This window comes from Drosophila bipectinata, chromosome XR, assembly GCF_030179905.1.
Source record: "Drosophila bipectinata strain 14024-0381.07 chromosome XR, DbipHiC1v2, whole genome shotgun sequence".
In the NCBI taxonomy this organism is placed as follows: Eukaryota; Metazoa; Arthropoda; class Insecta; order Diptera; family Drosophilidae; genus Drosophila; species Drosophila bipectinata.
In genome coordinates, this window is record NC_091735.1 from 25,996,774 (window position 1) to 26,015,550 (window position 18,777).

The window sequence follows — 18,777 nt, forward strand, 5'->3', positions numbered from 1 at the left end:
AATTGGTCGGATCAGGAGAGGAAACTCTAGACGATGAAGAGATAACTGCTGAGATTGATGAGGATGAATACGGGCAAGCCGTTGAAGAAAAAGACAAGCCGTTACATAGACAAGGAAAAACCTTCAAAACAATCCCTTTAGATACTGAATCAACTAATGGAACTTCTAAGATTGTGAGTATTTCGCTTCTAGAAGAAAAAGAAAGAGACGATTCAGATGCAAGGGCGCTGCGCACCTACACAAGACTGAATCGCACTCGCGTGACACTATCCACCAAGCTGCCGGAAAGAGCCCAAGAAGAGGCACTGGATATTACCACTCGAAGAAGCTACAGCGTTTCTCAACGATTCCGCAGTCGCTCTACAACGTCAATCCCTTCCACAACAGAAGAACTTGAAGAGGACCAGGACCAGACTAAGATAGAGTCCACAACGAGACGAGTTTTTGCTGGGCAGAATCGATTTAAGGGTCGTGTTAGCAACAGCACCCCTACCACTAAAGCAACAAGTAATTCCCCAACTGAGACTACAACAGCGTTTACGGTAAGAAGCACCAGACAACCTTATGTGGGCATCAGTCGTAGAGTGACTTCCACAACAACAACCACGACAGAAAAGACTGAAGCAGAAAACAATGAAAATGAACCTGCGGAATTTACCACATTAGCCCCAGTCCCTGAGGAAAAAGGAGAGGCGGAAAATCAAACGGATCACCCCCCGGAGGAGCACAATGAACCCCAAGAATTTGAGGGCACAACTGAAGAAGGTGAACTAGAGGCTCACATCGATGATTACAATGAGATTTCTCTTGAAGATGTTAAACCAACCTCAACGTCAAAGACACCGACGACCACTCCAAAAAGCACAACCTCACGTCGCCAGCTGGTGATTCGTCGGCGCATTAATGCGACAACAGCAACAACAACCACTAACCCAGAGGAAAATCTGGATAATGAGATTGATCAAGATGATAATAAGAGCTCAACAATAAAAGTCCCAACAACAAATGCTCCATCGAGACGGCAGCTTTTGATACGCCGACGCTTCAATACCACCTCTGCATCAACAACAAAGGGTCCAAGTGCTGACCATGAAATAGATCAAGGTGAGGTAATACCAAGCAGCACACGGCGACCGTATTTGTCACGTCAACGCACAACAACAACCGCTTCAGAGGTACCGAACAGCGTAGAAATTACCACCACACGTCGTCCCTACTCGGCCTTGAACCGTTCACGTAGTCGATTCACGACCCCACGAGCTATAGCTTCCATTGGGGAAGAAGATAGTGATATAAATGTTGACGTCGAAAACGAAGAAGAACGCGTGGTACTGCCCCGGCCCGGCTTCCATCAAACCAACCGCCATCGAGCTCTGCAACCCACAGCAGATGACGAGACATCTTCTCGGAAGCCACCCAGCTTTGCAAGTCGTCGCACCACACCGACACCACTCAGAGTCAGCTCGAGTACGCGTCGCAACTTAGTGGCCATAAACAGGAATCTGTACCACCGACAGGAGGAAGACGAGGACGAGGAAGAGGAGGAGGACGAAGAGCAACAGCAGGATGCGGAAGAGGCCGACGAATATGATGAGGAAGGGGAACCGGAAAGCCACAGTCGACCAACATCAAGCTCTAGATTGGGTCAACTTCTTGCCAGCAGACAAAGACAACCACTCAGGACGCCTATCACCCAAAGACCCAATGACATATCCAACAAGCCACAAGAAACTGACTCGGACGAAACCGATAACGAATACGACCATGACGAAGAAGAGGAGGATGACTCCTCGGAGGTATATGATGGTAGCAATAATCAGGCCGACGTTACTGCAAAAACTACCACTAACACTAACACTAACTCTATCACTAGTACTAACCCTAACAGCACCAATAACTTAAGCACTGCACTGAATGTAGCTAGTCAACGTAGTAACAGCACCGTAGCGAATTATTTGATTAATCGTTTCAAGTCAAACCGAAGTTTCACAAACACCTACAAATCTAATATTAAGCCAGCTAGTCAAGGCGTTGAAGATGATGTTAATAATGATAATAATAACGAAGATGATGATGATGTTAGCTTAGAGAAGCAGGGGGAGAATGCGTTAGGAAATGACGTTAATTTTAAACGACGCTTTCAGAACCGTTATCAACTGAACCGCACCAGAAGCAGCGGCACCAGCACAACCTCCAGCACCACCACTCAAGCACCTTCCTCGACCAACGCCAGACGTTTGGCCTTCGGGGCTCGCCAGCGCGCCCAGGTAACTAAACTAACCCTAGTCGATCAGCAGACTGACGAGACGGAGGCCAAGGGCAAGCCCGGCCTGGCAGAAGATACTCGAGAAGATCAGGACGAAGAGGCTAGCGAGGACGAAGCTGCCGAAACGACAACCACCACAACTAGCAGGCCGACGCCGAAGCGCATTCGAGTGCTCAAATTCCGCAGGCCCCTAAACAGTAGCAATAACAATAGCACTGCCTTAGATAGTCTTCCTAATAGCGTCACTGACACTAATTCTCCACATACATCCGACACAGCCACAGTCACCTCTCCACCCACAGACACATCCACAACCACAACCACCGGCACAAAACGATTCCGGAAAGTAGTTCGAAAACTGAGGCCCGTGAGCTCCAGCACGCTCTCCAGTGCGGCGGAGACGAATGCCGAGGAAACCACCCGCAAACCATTCATTCCCAGTAATCGATTAAGGACTCAGACTCAGAGGGAACAGGACCACGAGGTCTCAGATCTGCAGAGGCTGAGGGATAAGGTTAAGGCCGAACAAGCTCGTGGCGAAGGGGACCAGGGGGTAATCAATGAACGTCTGAAGAAACTGCTCGCCGAGAAGTCGGAAAAACCGCGTCAGGAGTTGCCAGGAGAAAAAGAAGAGGATGCGGCTTTAGGGCCTACTTCGCCCCGACCCTTCTTTAAGCGAAAATTGGTAGCTAGACGGCCCTACTCTCCACCGTCGGGAAGTGGGTCAGTGGGGACCACTAAGGCTCCAATTAACTTCAGCACCACCCGGCCCACGGCCAAATTCGTGCGGCGCAAGAATGGCCGATTCGACCCCTTCAACTCGAACGTTCGTCAGCGCGGCGAGGGCTTTGTTCGAAGCGACCCTCGAGGAGCTAGGCTGCCCGGCACAGACCGATTCAAGTCCCAGAGCGGTGATCAGGACAACGAGGTCGATGACCATGAGGAGGAGCTGGAGGCGCAACACGAACAACCTCTGCAAAACCAACTGGGTGGCGGCGTTTTGAGAAAACCTTTTGTGCCCAAGGGAAAGCCACCCGGCAAGCAACAGGCTCATGAAAACAACAACGAAAACAGCGAGGAAGAAGAAGACGATGACGAGGAAGATGATTCGGAGGAGGAGGAAGAGGATGAAGAGGAAGATGAGCCTCAGGAGAAGCCCTCCATTGGAGAAGAAGAAAATCCCAAGCAGGACAGCACAACTAAGCCCAAATTCAATTCACCTTACAAGCCCAAGGACAATCGTGCTCCACCTGGAAGTAGACCTACCTTTGGAGTCACTGGAAGTGGGGCCACAGGGCCCTCAGGTACCGGCGGCGGAAATGTCCCATTCAACCCGCGAAATCGCCCATCGTCCAGCACCACAATTGCCAACGGAGCGGCCAATCGCTTCGGTACCACGAAGCGACCTCGGGTGGTTAACAGACCGCCAGGAGTGGCTTCCCCCAACCTGACCCTCAAGCCGGTGGCAAGCGACTACGAGCGTACCACCCCCCTGACGCCCCTCAAACCGGCTCCATTCATTCCTAGCAATACAAGGAGTTATGAGCGAAAGTATAACGGGCCATCGACCGAGGCAGCCGAAACGGCCAGCGAGAACTCACTGATTGAAGATTTGAATATCGACGCACTGAATGCCAGAAACAAGAAGATATTTGACATACATAGCAAGAAGCACACCACGTTTAAGCAAAAGGTCCAAAGGCCAGAGAATGGGGCTGAGGTTGGGGCCGGATCCGAATCGGAATTGGAAGTGGAGAGCGAAACAGAGGTGGCCGCGGTGGCAGATGAGGAAACCACTGAAGAGCAGGGCTTTGTGACCACTACACCCAGTACACCAGAACCTCAACCACCAGCACCACCCAGCACCACACAATCAGACACACAGGCAAACCCAGTCACCACTATTACACCAGAAACTGAAACTGAAACTGAAACCGAAACTGAACCCGTAACAGAAACAAAAATAGAAACAGCCACCGAAACAGAAACTGAAACAGCGACCAATGCTAATGAAGCCACTTCCATCAATTCACAGGACCTCCCCAGTTTGCCGCAGTTTGGATCGTCGTCGAGCACCACCCAGGCTCCGCCGCCGGCCACCACTCTTCTACATGTGTTCACCCTGCTGGAGGGCGAATCGGAGGATGAGGTGCAGACCACAACAAGGAAGCCAATACCCCTCTTGCTGCCCACCAGGCAGATCGAGGTAGTGCCAAAGCACAAGTTTATTGAGATTAATCGCATCGTCGAGATCAATTCTAAGCAGGCCAAGGCCTCTCAGCGCAAGTCGAAGGCTAACCAGGACTTTGGCATCCTGCGTGTAGAGTCCCTTCCCCACGTGGAGCAGCTTGGCGAAATTAGTGTGGTGAAGTACGTGCACCTGGTGGACGGCAGCGATATTCAAATCAATGATGGCCACAGCACGGTGGCGGACTATACGCCCACGGAACCTACGCTTGCCGAGGCGCGCAACTCGCCACCTGTGAGGAATACCTTACCAGAACTGCCGGATCAGGACAGGAGCGGAAAATCCTTACTGCCCGAAGTCATAAGTGGTGCGTTGGAGACCTCAACTATTTCTCTGGAGGGTTTGTTTGATTCGGCGCGAAAAGGCAAGCAGCTAAATGGAAATAGCTTGTTGAGCGATGACGGAGTAGAGGGAATAACCACAAGCAGTCCGGAAATCAACATCGACCTTAATACCAGCACCACCAATACCCTGGCAACTGTGTCGCCTGCTTATGTAAGACCGATTGTACCCCTCCTAAGACCAGAATCCAATGAGTCCTCGCCATTGGTTATCTCGATAGCCAATCTTGATCAGGTGATATTGAGCAAGGTGCAGAAGTCCCTGAACGAGGCGGAGGGCATCACCACTCCTGCCGCCGAAGTCACGGGCACTGCAACCACTATGGCGCCTGATTCTAATAGCGCTTTTTCTGTGCGCCAGCACCATGTGGTGCGGGCCCCTTTTGATTCAGACGACAGGGAAGAAACCACTCAAACAGCAATCGACAGCCCAGATAAAGAAGAAGTCGTTGAGCAAACCACAAACTTTGTCTATGAGACAACCACTGATAACACACTAGAAACAACAACTCCGAAAGCCGTTCCCGTTGGAGCGGCTATTGTGGGTCAGCTTGGGGCAGCATACACAACCTCAGAAGCGGAAACAGTAACCAGCAGTGACGCTATTAGTCAGAGAGAAGGTGTTGACTCACCTACAACAATAAAACCTACAACGACCACTATAAAAAACGACATGGAAAATATCAACCCAAACACTCTAACACAAAGCAACAATAACCAAACATACAAAACTGTTAACGGCAGAAGAGTTAGCGAGTCAGTGAGCTTTAGCACGGAAGAACATGTGGTGCATCGCAAGAAAAGCGGGCGCAAGGGGCGGGGTCGACGCCTGCGCAACCGCAAGACCTCAACCACAACAGCGGCACCCACAACGACCACTGTAGAAACACCCACCACCACAGTGGAGGAGGGTTACGACGACACCACCACAATGGTGCCGGAATAGGTCACAAAAACACACACTTAAAATATGAATCAGACCAACATATGTTAGTTAGTTATTTCTAGTCTTAGCCCTTATCCAGTTTTATATCAAGTTCAAAGTTCCCAGAAGAATTCTTCAGCGAGCTTTTAACCCATCTAACTAAAGTAAATGCCGAATCGTAGAAAATTGGCTGCATTGCTTTGCTCTTTCAAATCGAACTTTTAAAGTCAATCTTTTTTTCTGCTTTTCTTTCGAAGCGCATTCTATCTACAGTGCTGCTGCTTATTGAATATAATTTCCTTTTTGTATAAATTATTTTGACTATTCGTATTCTTCGAGCTGCCATACCTAAACAAACACACAACATCTACTCACACACATAAAACCACAAACACCCCCACTCAGATGCAAAGACTCTTTCTTGGTTCAAAAATTCTAAAAACGGAAAAACATAAATAATTAGAACATTTAAACGACCCACAGTGGAAAAATAACTCCTAATTGCTTTTTATCAGGCGCAGTTCTGCATTTTCTACTTGTCTTCTATTCTTTTAACATATTTTTTTTTTACCTTTTCCACTGTTTGAAAACGAATATTTTAAGATTAGCTTTAGTTGTAAAATATTTATGCACAATAATAAAATAATGAACAAAATGAAACAACCTATACATATTATTTTTCCACAAAAAAACACTTACATGGTTAAACCCTTTAAACTCCCCCTTCTTACCCCTTGGACAATGTCATATATATATGTGTAATTTGTATATATATGGGAACGACTTGGGGAACTTTTTGTATATAAGTGTAAATTTTATTATTTTTATTATTATAAGTTTATGTTTTACAGTAGGTTACAGTTAGGGAACTATTTTTTTGCTGTACAAACCATAATAAATCATTTTTTGCCAATTCTGCCAAATGGATGAATTCTCTAGCCTTTGAAGCATTTATAACCACCTGCCACTTTGACCTTTTGACGCTTTGTTTGCTCTTTCAAATGTCACTTGCAATTTGTTATTCGCTTCGTCATTTAGCCTTAAAATCTTTCCGAGTTTGTGTTGCTTCGTCTAAATGCCAACCTGACTGTATATACATACATTCGTAAATACATATTTCTTGTGAGATGCATATTGTCCCCCTCGAATCAACCAAAATGTATAAATACATTCATATGTATTTCATTCAGTAAAGCCCTAAGCTTTACTTAAGTATGTAAATATGTACATATGTGTAGTCCGGGTAATCGGTTTTAACTTTCGATGAATCCGCAAGATTCGCGAACTCAGCAGGAGTTTGGGGAGAGGGAAACATAAAAACGAGTTCAGTTGAAACAATTTGCAATTCGCTTGCTGTTTAGTTTAGAGGGGCTCAGGGTACGAGACATGTTTCATAATCTTTACAGTAACAATAACAAGTCGAGTCAATGAACGATAATTACAAAAAGCAAAATCACGCTCCAAGCATTACCATCACGACCGAAAAGGCGCCTCTCCACAAATCAAGAAGATAAAAAGATCGTTATCGACAACGATTTTCCGCTATGCGTTTTCTTTTTTTTAATGAAGGTGCCCATGAAAAGTCCCATTTGAAAATAACGTTAATTTCCGACAAAGCAAACATAGCGAGCACTCAACGCATAAAAGCAGTTCAATGATGTTGCACTCCGACAAATAGGGCTTTATCCTCATCTTTTTCAAGAAGATACTATTTACAGTTAAAAAAAAATGAAATATTGCGTATTATGTAATATATAAAATCGCTTGACTGCTCTTCAACTTATTTTTAATTTTGTTCGCCCTTGAAACTCAATTATCGCCCTTTGCGATTGCAACTTTCCCTATTAAAGTGTCGAGTTCGTGTCTGAAGTCTTTTGTTTCGCAACTTTCACAACTTTTTGTCTCCCGAGAGAAGTGAAAAGAAGCAACAGGCGACGCCCTGCACGCATCATAACTCTCCGCATTCCTCCGTTTTTGTTTTGTTTTTATAATACTTTGAGCCATCCAGATGGCTGACCAGCTCGCTTGCACAATATTTAATCAAAAAGCCAACCAGTTTGCCGACGAAGAAGAAGTGCGCATCTGCCACAAGAGGACAGGAGGGGGCACGGGGCTTGGGATTATGCAATCACATTGGCATGTAGCTGGCTTGCCAAATGCCAAATATCCAAATACGAGACAAATACAGACTCTCAATCGCGAATCAAAGAAACTCATCGTTATGCCAAAATTTTCTTTTGTACCTGTTGGTACCTGTACCTGTTATCTGAGGTACCTTCATTGTTTTTCTCAGATATTGTATGCGCGACATTGACATCAAAAAACACAAAATAACTCACCCTCTAAGTTTCTTTTTTATGTTTTTGTGCCATTGAAAAATATACAATTTCTTACGATGTAACAATTTCCTTTCAAGATTTAAAACAACTCTAGTTTTTAGTGATTCAAAAGCATATAATGGACTAATTGGCGCTTTTCAATGTCAACCAGATTGTTGGATAAAAGCAAAGTAGCGCAAAACTAATGGCCATTGGACATTGGCCAGGCCAATAACTTGTTATGCCGCTCCGTGTGGGTTATTTATTTATTTTGACCTCAACTTCAGATCCGAACGTCCTTCAATTAAAATGCCTGACTGCATTTTTGCGGCTGTTACTGCCACTTTGATGTCTTTTTTTTTTGCCAAAACTTTCGGTCAAACATAAATATAAAAGCTACAGGAAAGGGTTGAGGGAAACAAGGGGAACATTTTTGTGGAATGCTGTCGGGTTTTCCATTTACACCCCCAATAATACACACGAAACACAACCAAATAGTAACTAATTTATTGTAAGGCTTATGTAGAACTCTTATGTATGTTACCCTAAATGATTTTATTTTATTATTTATTCTATTTGTGTATTGTTGTAGCGCGCTTTTGAGTTGTTGTTGAACTGCCAGAAACCTCACTGATCGGAGATAATCAAACAAAAATAAAACACCACTACAGCACAGTGAAAAACTACATATAATTTCTTGATTATAACAAAACTTTAATAGGAGTACTGCTTGTCTACTTTCATGTGTTCACTTCCAACTAACAGCTGCGCCAACCGACGACTGCCAGCGTCTCTCGCCGTCCGGTCTTGAGTGTGCGCCGTCGCATTATTAACTCGCCTGCGTCGGCGCTGGCTGCTACTTCGACGGCGGCGGAGGCTACAAGAACGCCGATTGCTGAACTGCCAGTTACGACCTCAAAATACAGCCGGCTGCGCAGCAAGCTGCCTACAGCAGTCACCACTGTCGCGTCAGAAGCAGCAACAACCAACCTGCCGGCAGCAACATCATCCACCAGCAGCAACACCTACCTAAGCAAGCTTAAAGCAAAGGCAGCTGCCGCAGCCACATCCAGCGAAGCAGCGACGCTGACGCCAATTTCGGGCAGCGGCAGCAATGACGTCACACAAAAACAACACAAGTTCCAGCCCGCTAGCTTTGCGCTGCGCCGCCAATTCCAGACGCGTCGGTTGACAACTTTTGCCCCACCAACAAACGCCGATGAAAGCGGTAAGTATTTAAAGGAAAACTATCTCCAAGGCAATCAAATGAAAAATCAAAAACATTTCAAATGGAAAATCCAAACACAAATCCTATTTTAACGGCTTCATGCTAAATTCGAAAAAAAGTAAGGAAAAGTAAATGTTCGTTTTTTCTTGAAGCTTCCAGCTTTATAATAAAACAATACCATACCCAAAAAAAAATGATGACCAATTGCATACAATAAATTGATACAATTTAATAACCCAAATCATATACATTTATTTACAATAGCAACAGAAATTCCGCGTACCCAGAATCCGCTTTTCAAACGCCGTTTGACTCTGATTTCGACCCCGCCTCCGCCCTCCGCCCGCACGACCAACCTACCCCCCGCCCAGGACACCACCACTAGCTTTTATCCAAACGATGACGATGAGGATCAGGTGGCCAAATCAAGCATTCACACGAGTCGCTTCAATCAGATACCCGACCAGGTGAAACATCGTGCCAACTTTGACATCTCACTATTGGACAGCAGCACCAACACTACCACACAAGCACCCCAGGCTCAACCACAGGCCGGAATAAACGCTGGAATTCGTAAGTGATTTTATTTGATTGTATGGGAAATCTACTTTGTATATAATATGTCTGTATGTGCAGACATACATATATATACATATGTATATACTTTTCCAAGTAAGTCCGCAATTTTAACTTTCTTGCAGGCCGCCAGCTAATACCGCGCCCCCGTCGCCCGCAGTCAACAGCGGTCACTGGGACACCCACCACCGTACAGCCCGCTAGAGCCTCTACGTCCTCGAAGATCGGGCACTCTGCCCCGCCACTCTCCCGCCGCCAGCAGAGCCGCCGTCGCCCGCATAAGTATATCGAGGTGTACAGTCGCCCGCCCAGCAATCCAGAGGCCGTGGTGACTGCCACGTTCCTTCTCAAGGGAGAGCTGGAGGATAAGTTGTCGGGGATGGGAGCGGAAAGCGTCCAGGTAGCGCAACGGCGTCGCAGTGACAACGTAGCAACCACAAAGACGAGTAAGACCCGAAAGATCAGCACAAAGAAGCCTGGAGAACCTAAGGTCATTGTCCATGGGCGTGGGATCATCGAGTGTCGGGCGCAAGGAAATTTTCCGCATCCGCTTAACTGCCGCAAGTTTATCTCCTGCGCGAGATTCGAGGAGACCGGGGGGATCGTGGGCTGGGAGTACACCTGCCCCAAGGGCTTAACCTACGATGGGGAGGGAGGCATGTGCACCTGGTCGCCCGCAGATCAGGTCTGCAAGGACTAGACTGATAACACACCATTCCTCTCCATATATCCGGCCTTGACCCACATTCCACCTCACCTCTCCTCCACCTTTTGCACCTATTTCTTCATCTCATGTTGTAAATGTTTAATTTCCAATTTGTGATTAGTTCCCCGAAGACAAGAAAATGGAGGATACGGAGTTAATGAATTTTATTTAAGCTTAGTGATATTATTTCCTTTAAAATTTAAACCAATCCATCAAATCGAGTTCAACCCGATTCAGTTTTTTTTGCGCCTGCCAACTCAGCGAGTAAGCAATATATACAGAAATATAAATATAGAATATACCTATATGTATGTGCATTCGTAATGAATATGCTTCCATTATTTAATAAACATATCATATAATCCAAGGTTTCACTTTTTGCTTTTTGCCAAGATCGGATTTTAGGCAACGTAGTAAGGGTTATTATTGAATTGTCTTTCAAAATTGTGATTGAAGGGTTGTGGCTTTTTAGATTTGGGGTGCATGGCGCCCAATTTTTAAATCAACAGTGAAATGTGCCGCCAGTTTATTTTAAAGCTTGCGATTAATAACGATCGGAATCAATCGACACCGCCCACCGATCCGAAGGCGACTACATCCTCCAGGTCAACGCTCAGAGCCCCTTCGGCCGCAACGCTCCCGACCAAAAACAGAGCAGCTACCATGGCGTTCATCAGACGTGGAGCAGCAAGGACAACAAGGACTACGAATAAGGACCACGCTCGCATTACCCCCTCCCCTCCCGCAAACCACAACCGCGACCCAGCTCGGGACCGTGGACTGGAAAGCCTGTTAGTTTAAGTCGATTTGAATTGGCATTTTCTTGAGTAACTTTTTGCAAGCAGAGCTCAAAATTCAACATGCAATAAACGCAAAAGACTCTTTTTGAAAAAGAGCTTGAACGTAAACAAATTAAAAGTTGTTTAAACTAAAAGGGGGATAATAATCGCCAAATCAAATGAAATGGCTTCAAATGCATTCACTTTAAATTTTAACACAATCACAAAACTTACCCGCTGTACATCCGTGGCGATTATTTCATATTTTGCTCCCTTTTCTTTTTTTCGGTTTTGTATGCGTCTTGTTTTGCAAAAAGTTCTGTGCTGTGCTATCCCTGTGGACCCTATAGGGAAAAACCCCATTTTCCCATCAGGGACCCCATCAGGAAAAATGGAAAAAAAATCTAAAAAATATGTTGTCTCAGGATTTTGATGCAGAATGGTGGCAAATCGATCTAGAAATCGTTTAAGGTACTCCGCTTGAGAATCGGATGAGAATTGGGGAAGATATAGCCATCACTGTGGACCTATAGGGGAAAACCAAATTTTCGAGGGATCCCTTCACGAAAAATGGACGAAAAATCTAAATAATATTTTGTCCCAAGATTTTGATGCAGAATGGTGGCAAATCGATCTAGAAATCGTTTAAGGTACTCCGCTTGAGAATCGGATGAGAATTTAGGAAGATATAGCCATCACTGTGGACCTATAGGGGAAAACCCCATTTTCTCACGAAAAATGGACAAAAAATTCAAAAAATATTTTGTCTCAAGATTTTGATGCAGAATGGTGGCAAATCGATGTAGAGATCGTTTAAGGTACTCCGCTTGAGAATCGGATGAGAATTGGGGAAGATAAAGCCATCACTGTGGAACCCATAGGGTAAAACCCCATTTTCAAGGGACCCCATCAGGAAAAATGGGAAAAAATCTTAAAAATATTTTGTCTCTAGATTTTGATGCAGAATGGTGGCAAATCGATCTAGAAATCGTTTAAAGTACTCCGCTTGAGAATCGGATAAGAATTGGGAAAGATATAGCCATCATTGTGGACCCTATAGGGGAAGACCCCATTTTCAAGGTATCCCCTCACGAAAAATGGACAAAAAATCAAAAAAATTTTTTGTCTTAAGATTTTGATGCAGAATGGTGGCAAATCGATCTAGAAATCGTTTAAGGTACTCCGCTTGAGAATCGGATGAGAATTGGGGAAGATATAGCCATCACTGTGGACCTATAGGGGAAAACCCCATTTTCGAGGGATCCCTTCACGAAAAATGGACGAAAAATCTAAAAAAATATTTTGTCCCAAGATTTTGATGCAGAATGGTGGCAAATCGATCTAGAAATCGTTTAAGGTACTCCGCTTGAGAATCGAATGAGAATTGGGGAAGATATAGCCATCACTGTGGACCTATAGGGGAAAACCCCATTTTCGAGGGATCCCTTCACGAAAAATGGACGAAAAATCTAAAAAATATTTTGTCCCAAGATTTTGATGCAGAATGGTGGCAAATCGATGTAGAAATCGTTTAAGCTACTCCGCTTGAGAATCGGATGAGAATTGGGGAAGATATAGCCATCACTGTGGAACCCATAGGGGAAAACCCCATTTTCAAGGGACCCCATCAGGAAAAATGGAAAAAAATCTTAAAAATATTTTGTCTTAAGATTTTGATGCAGAATGGTGGCAAATCGATCTAGAAATCGTTTAAGGTACTCCGCTTGAGAATCGGATGAGAATTGAGGAAGATATAGCCATCACTGTGGAACCCATAGGGGAAAACCCCATTTTCAAGGGACCCCATCAGGAAAAATGGAAAAAAATCTTAAAAATATTTTGTCTTAAGATTTTGATGCAGAATGGTGGCAAATCGATCTAGAAATCGTTTAAGGTACTCCGCTTGAGAATCGGATGAGAATTGAGGAAGATATAGCCATCACTGTGGAACCCATAGGGGAAAACCCCATTTTCAAGGGATCCCCTCACAAAAAATGGACACAAAATCTAAAAAGTATTTTGTCTCAGGATTTTGATGCAGAATGGTGGCGAATCAATCCAGGAATCGTTTAAGGTACTCCGTTTAAGAATCGGATGCGAATTGGGGAAGATATAGCCATCACTGTGGACCTATAGGGGAAAACCCCATTTTCAAGGGATCCCCTCACGAAAAATGGACAAAAAATTTAAAAAATATTTTGTCTTAAGATTTTGATGCAGAATGGTGGCAAATCGATCTAGAAATCGTTTAAGGTACTCCGCTTGAGAATCGGATGAGAATTGAGGAAGAAATAGCCATCACTGTGGACCCTATAGGGGAAAACCCCATTTTCAAGGGACCCCATCAGGAAAAATGGAAAAAAATCTTAAAAATATTTTGTCTTAAGATTTTGATGCAGAATGGTGGCAAATCGATCTAGAAATCGTTTAAGGTACTCCGCTTGAGAATCGGATGAGAATTGAGGAAGATATAGCTATCGCAGTGGGCCCTATAGAGGACAACCCCATTTTCAAGGGATCCCCTCACAAAAAATGGACACAAAATCTAAAAAGTATTTTGTCTCAGGATTTTGATGCAGAATGGTGGCGAATCAATCCAGGAATCGTTTAAGGTACTCCGTTTAAGAATCGGATGCGAATTGGGGAAGATATAGCCATCACTGTGGACCTATAGGGGAAAACCCCATTTTCAAGGGATCCCCTCACGAAAAATGGACAAAAAATTTAAAAAATATTTTGTCTCAAGATTTTGATGCAGAATGGTGGCAAATCGATCTAGAAATCGTTTAAGGTACTCCGCTTGAAAATCGGATGAGAATTGGGGAAGATATAGCCATCACTGTGGACCCTATAGGGGAAAACCCCATTTTCGAGGGATCCCTTCACAAAAAATGGACGAAAAATCTAAAAAATATTTTGTCTCAAGATTTTGATGCAGAATGGTGGCAAATCGATCTAGAAATCGTTTAAGGTACTCCGCTTGAGAATCGGATATGAATTGGGGAAGATATAGCCATCGCTGTGAACCCTACAGGGAAAAACCCCATTTTCAAGGGACCCCATCAGGAAAAATGGAAAAAAATCTTAAAAATATTTTGTCTTAAGATTTTGATGCAGAATGGTGGCAAATCGATCTAGAAATCGTTTAAGGTACTCCGCTTGAGAATCGGATGAGAATTGGGAAAGACATGGCCATCCCTGTGGACCCTATTGGGGAAAACTCCATTTTCAAAGAAAAATGGAAAAAAAATCTAAAAAATATTTTGGCTCAGGATTTTGAGACAGAATGGTGGCAAATCGATCTAGAAATCGTTTAAGGTACTCCGCTTGAGAATCGGATGAGAATTGGGGAAGATATAGCCATCACTGTGGAACCCATAGGGGAAAACCCCATTTTCAAGGGACCCCATCAGGAAAAATGGAAAAAAATCTTAAAAATATTTTGTCCCTAGATTTTGATGCAGAATGGTGGCAAATCGATCTAGAAATCGTTTAAGGTACTCCGCTTGAGAATCGGATAAGAATTGGGAAAGATATAGCCATCATTGTGGACCCTATAGGGGAAGACCCCATTTTCAAGGTATCCCCTCACGAAAAATGGACAAAAAATCTAAAAAATCTTTTGTCTTAAGATTTTGATGCAGAATGGTGGCAAATCGATCTAGAAATCGTTTAAGGTACTCCGCTTGAGAATCGGATGAGAATTGGGGAAGATATGGCCATCGCAGTGGACCCTATAGGGAAAAAACCCAATTTCAAGGGATCCCCTCACAAAAAATTGACAAAAAATCTAAAAAATATTTTGTCTCAAGATTTTGATGCAGAATGGTGGCAAATCGATCTAGAAATCGTTTAAGGTACTGCGCATGAGAATCGGATATGAATTGGGGAAGATATAGCCATCGCTGTGAACCCTACAGGGGAAAACCCCATTTTCAAGGGACCCCATCAGGAAAAATGGATAAAAAATTTATAAAATATTTTGTCTCTGGATTTTGATGCAGAATGGTGGCAAATCGATCTAGAAATCGTTTAAGGTACTCCGCTTGAGAATCGGATGAGAATTGAGGAAGAAATAGCCATCACTGTGGACCCTATAGGGGAAAACCCCATTTTCAAGGGATCCCCTCACGAAAAATGGAAACAAAAATCTAAAAATATTTTGTCTCAAGATTTTGATGCAGAATGGTGGCAAATCGATCTAGAAATCGTTTAAGGTACTCCGCATGAGAATCGGTTAAGAATTGGAGAAGAAGAAGAATTGGATATAGCCATCACTGTGGGCCATATATGGGAAAAGGCCTTTTTCAAGGGATTCCCTCACGAAAAACGGACAAAAAAATGATTTCTTTTAGGATTAGATGCAGAATGTTGGGGAATCGATCTAGAAATCGTTTAAGGTACCCCGATTGAGAATTGGGGAAGATATAGTTAAAGAGCATTTTTTAAGTCGAACTTAATCGAATTCTCGAACATGGTTGCGAAACGACATGTTGCGTGCTAATCGAATTCTCGAACATGGTTGCGTTGCAATGATCATTTGGTCCCAACACGACATGTTGCGTACGATGCAGTTAGATCGGACAAGGCGCAACCTCGACAAGGTCCTTGTAGGAGTCAGTGCAGTGTCGGGTTTCGTTTATCAATAAGTGTATTTTTATTAAATAAAAGTTACATATATGGAAATATTGGAAGTCTACGCAATTAATTTCAGTTAATGTTTTAAGATAAAATGTTTAGAGTTGTTTTTAAGTGATTGAGCGCCGAAATAAAATTTTATTGCACAGCTGGTTAATAACGGAACTTTTTGCAAAACAAGACGCATACAAAACCGAAAAAGAGAAAAGGGAGCAAAATATGAAATAAACGCCACGGATGTACAGCGGGTAAGTTTTGTGATTTTGTTAAAATTTAAAGTGAATGCATTTGAAGCCATTTCATTCGATTTGGCGATTATTATCCCCCTTTTAGTTTAAACAACTTTTAATTTGTTTACGTTCAAGCTCTTTTTCAAAAAGAGTCTTTTGCGTTTATTGCATGTTGAATTTTGAGCTCTGCTTGCAAAAAGTTACTCAAGAAAATGCCAATTCAAATCGACTTAAACTAACAGGCTTTCCAGTCCACGGTCCCGAGCTGGGTCGCGGTTGTGGTTTGCGGGAGGGGAGGGGGTAATGCGAGCGTGGTCCTTATTCGTAGTCCTTGTTGTCCTTGCTGCTCCACGTCTGATGAACGCCATGGTAGCTGCTCTGTTTTTGGGCGGGAGCGTTGCGGCCGAAGGGGCTCTGAGCGTTGACCTGGAGGATGTAGTCGCCTTCGAGGTCGTGGGCGGTGTCGATGCCCATGTAAGCGCGCTTGCCGAAACCATCATTGCGCTTGTACTGCTCCAGGGAGTTGGCTGGGACGGCGGGGAAGCTGCGCTCGTTTCCAGGGCGGACGGACTCTGCGAAGTAGCGGGTGGCGCGCATGGCAGCTTCCACTACGTTGCTGGCTCCGGGCACTCCGGCGGCGGGTCCGTTGGGGTAGAAGTCGACGTCTCCTGAGCGAATAGGGGTGCCCATGCCATAAACGGATGTGTGGATTGCATCAACGAATTCTGCATCGCCGCGGGCCAGTCCGGTCAGAGTGTTCTTGCTTTTGGCTACAATCTTGGAGGGATCCAGACCGGTGACGCGACGCAGCTGGTGTCCGGTGAGGCGGGTGAACTCCTGGGCGGCGGCTCCGGCGACATGGGCGCCCACGTTCTGACCAATCAGATGGATGGTATCGAAAGGCATGTCAAGCTCGTTGACCATTTGGACGATCCACTTGCCGATCTTGGCTCCAGTCTTCTCAATGTCTAGCATGGCGTAGCGCTTGTAGTTGGTCAGGGTGGAGCCTAGATCGATCACCTAACGAAGGGGAAATCAAGGATTTAAGTTATTTTCTTTAGCAACTCAACGTTGAACATTCAAAAAACTTACAATGATGTCTCCGCTCTGGGTCTTGGCGTTCTTAACCTCCTCGCTGGAGTTCTCCTCGCTACTGGTGCGCTGGTTGCGCTTCTCGCTTCCATAGTCGTAGTCCTGGTTGGTGTTCTTGCCCTTCTGGCGCTGCTGCTGCAGGTTGTATCGCTGCATGTAGGCCTGGACCAGCTTCCGGGTGGCCTTCTTAACGGTTTCGGTGGTCTGGGGCAGGCCGGTCAGAATGATGGTCACCTCATCGTCGCCGAAGTTCTGCTTCTGTTTCAGGCGCTGGATCATCTCGTTCAGGGGAGCCGCCAATTTCTCGCCATTAGGCTTGGGCACGTAAGCCTGAATGTTGCTAGGCACGAAGTTGGGCTCCACATTGTGGTGGATCTGAGACAGATGGTCTGTCAAAAGTTAGAGGCTGTTATAATTTATTTTCTAAAGTAAATATCAAAATAATTTAAGATTCACTTAAAGCTTTTTAGTGGACACACTTCTAAAAATTTTGGTTTCAAAAATCGAACTTAAAGGGTCGTTACAAAAATCTGTTAGATCTTCTTCATCTGCAAAGTCTCAAAAATTTTGAGAGCTTCAAAGCCAATAAAGACATCCGAATATTTACTCACAAATCTGCTGAACCAACTCTGCTCCTTTCTCCAGGCTCATGTTCTCCAGACGCTCGAGGGTAAGGTCATCCACTGCCGGAATGGCCTCCAGCTGGGAGCCGGAGAGCCACTGGGACGGCTTCAGGGCCTGGCTAACGGAGTTGTCCATGCGGTTGTTGGGCTTGCCCATGGCGGCCACCGCCAGGACAGCCAGAAGGCTGAGCACTTTCATGGGGTTCATGGTTCGTGTTCGGATTCGGGTTCGGTTCCGGGATTGCGACTTCAACACAGAGCGAGTTGAACTGATTTTGGAACTCAAAGACAGGGGCTTATATACCCAAAGTAGCCCCATATGTGACTATAGAAAAATCTATTCTATTTTTTGCTGGTGCCAGCAATAAATTCCATTGCAACGTAAGGTTTCCCGCCTGGGAATCGGATGAGTTGCCTTCAAATATATTAAATTTCCTACACAACCGATAAGACTCTTTACCTTTGGCTGATGCGATTGATGACTCGACAATTGCCGTTGCTAATCGTTTAATTAATATTATTAAATTGTATTTACTTTGTAGTTTCCGCTGTTTGTTACATCTTCTAAGTCTTAGGTTAGCTTGGGGATCTTGCTTTGATTCTATACAAAACTTATTTAAGCTCCTTTTAAACTTTACCAATTTACAAAATAATCCTTTCGATTTTATTTGTTTCCCAAGTTCCCCAGTAGTTTTGCATCAATTTAGTTTTCATCTTTAATTCAAGGACAAATCAGTTCATTGATTCCAGATTTGCACTTGATAAGATATTTTATGGAAAATTTTTAGTTTCGAAGGGAGATTACAA

At 44.4% G+C, this 18,777-nt stretch overlaps 2 protein-coding genes across 2 annotated transcripts in view; one reads left to right on the plus strand and one right to left on the minus strand.

Moving 5' to 3' along the window:
• The window catches only part of Cht6 (Chitinase 6), a 30,926-nt gene extending 19,951 nt beyond the window's left edge, over positions 1-10,975 (plus strand). Inside the window, 4 exon segments of the mRNA XM_017254091.2 lie at positions 99-5,009; positions 8,864-9,326; positions 9,591-9,899; positions 10,028-10,975. Of these exon segments, the coding sequence (XP_017109580.2) occupies positions 99-5,009; positions 8,864-9,326; positions 9,591-9,899; positions 10,028-10,602 (6,258 nt within the window). The 3' untranslated portion in view covers positions 10,603-10,975.
• A 5,393-nt stretch (positions 10,976-16,368) lies between these two features.
• Positions 16,369-18,241, minus strand: Yp1 (Yolk protein 1). The gene is made up of 3 exons (XM_017254074.3): positions 17,959-18,241; positions 17,348-17,736; positions 16,369-17,275 (listed from the first exon to the last, which is right to left on the minus strand). Exons 1-3 carry the CDS (start codon positions 18,176-18,178, stop codon positions 16,574-16,576), a joined length of 1,311 nt encoding a protein of 436 aa, XP_017109563.1. The 5' UTR covers positions 18,179-18,241; the 3' UTR covers positions 16,369-16,573.
• Between the last annotated feature and the right edge of the window lie 536 nt (positions 18,242-18,777).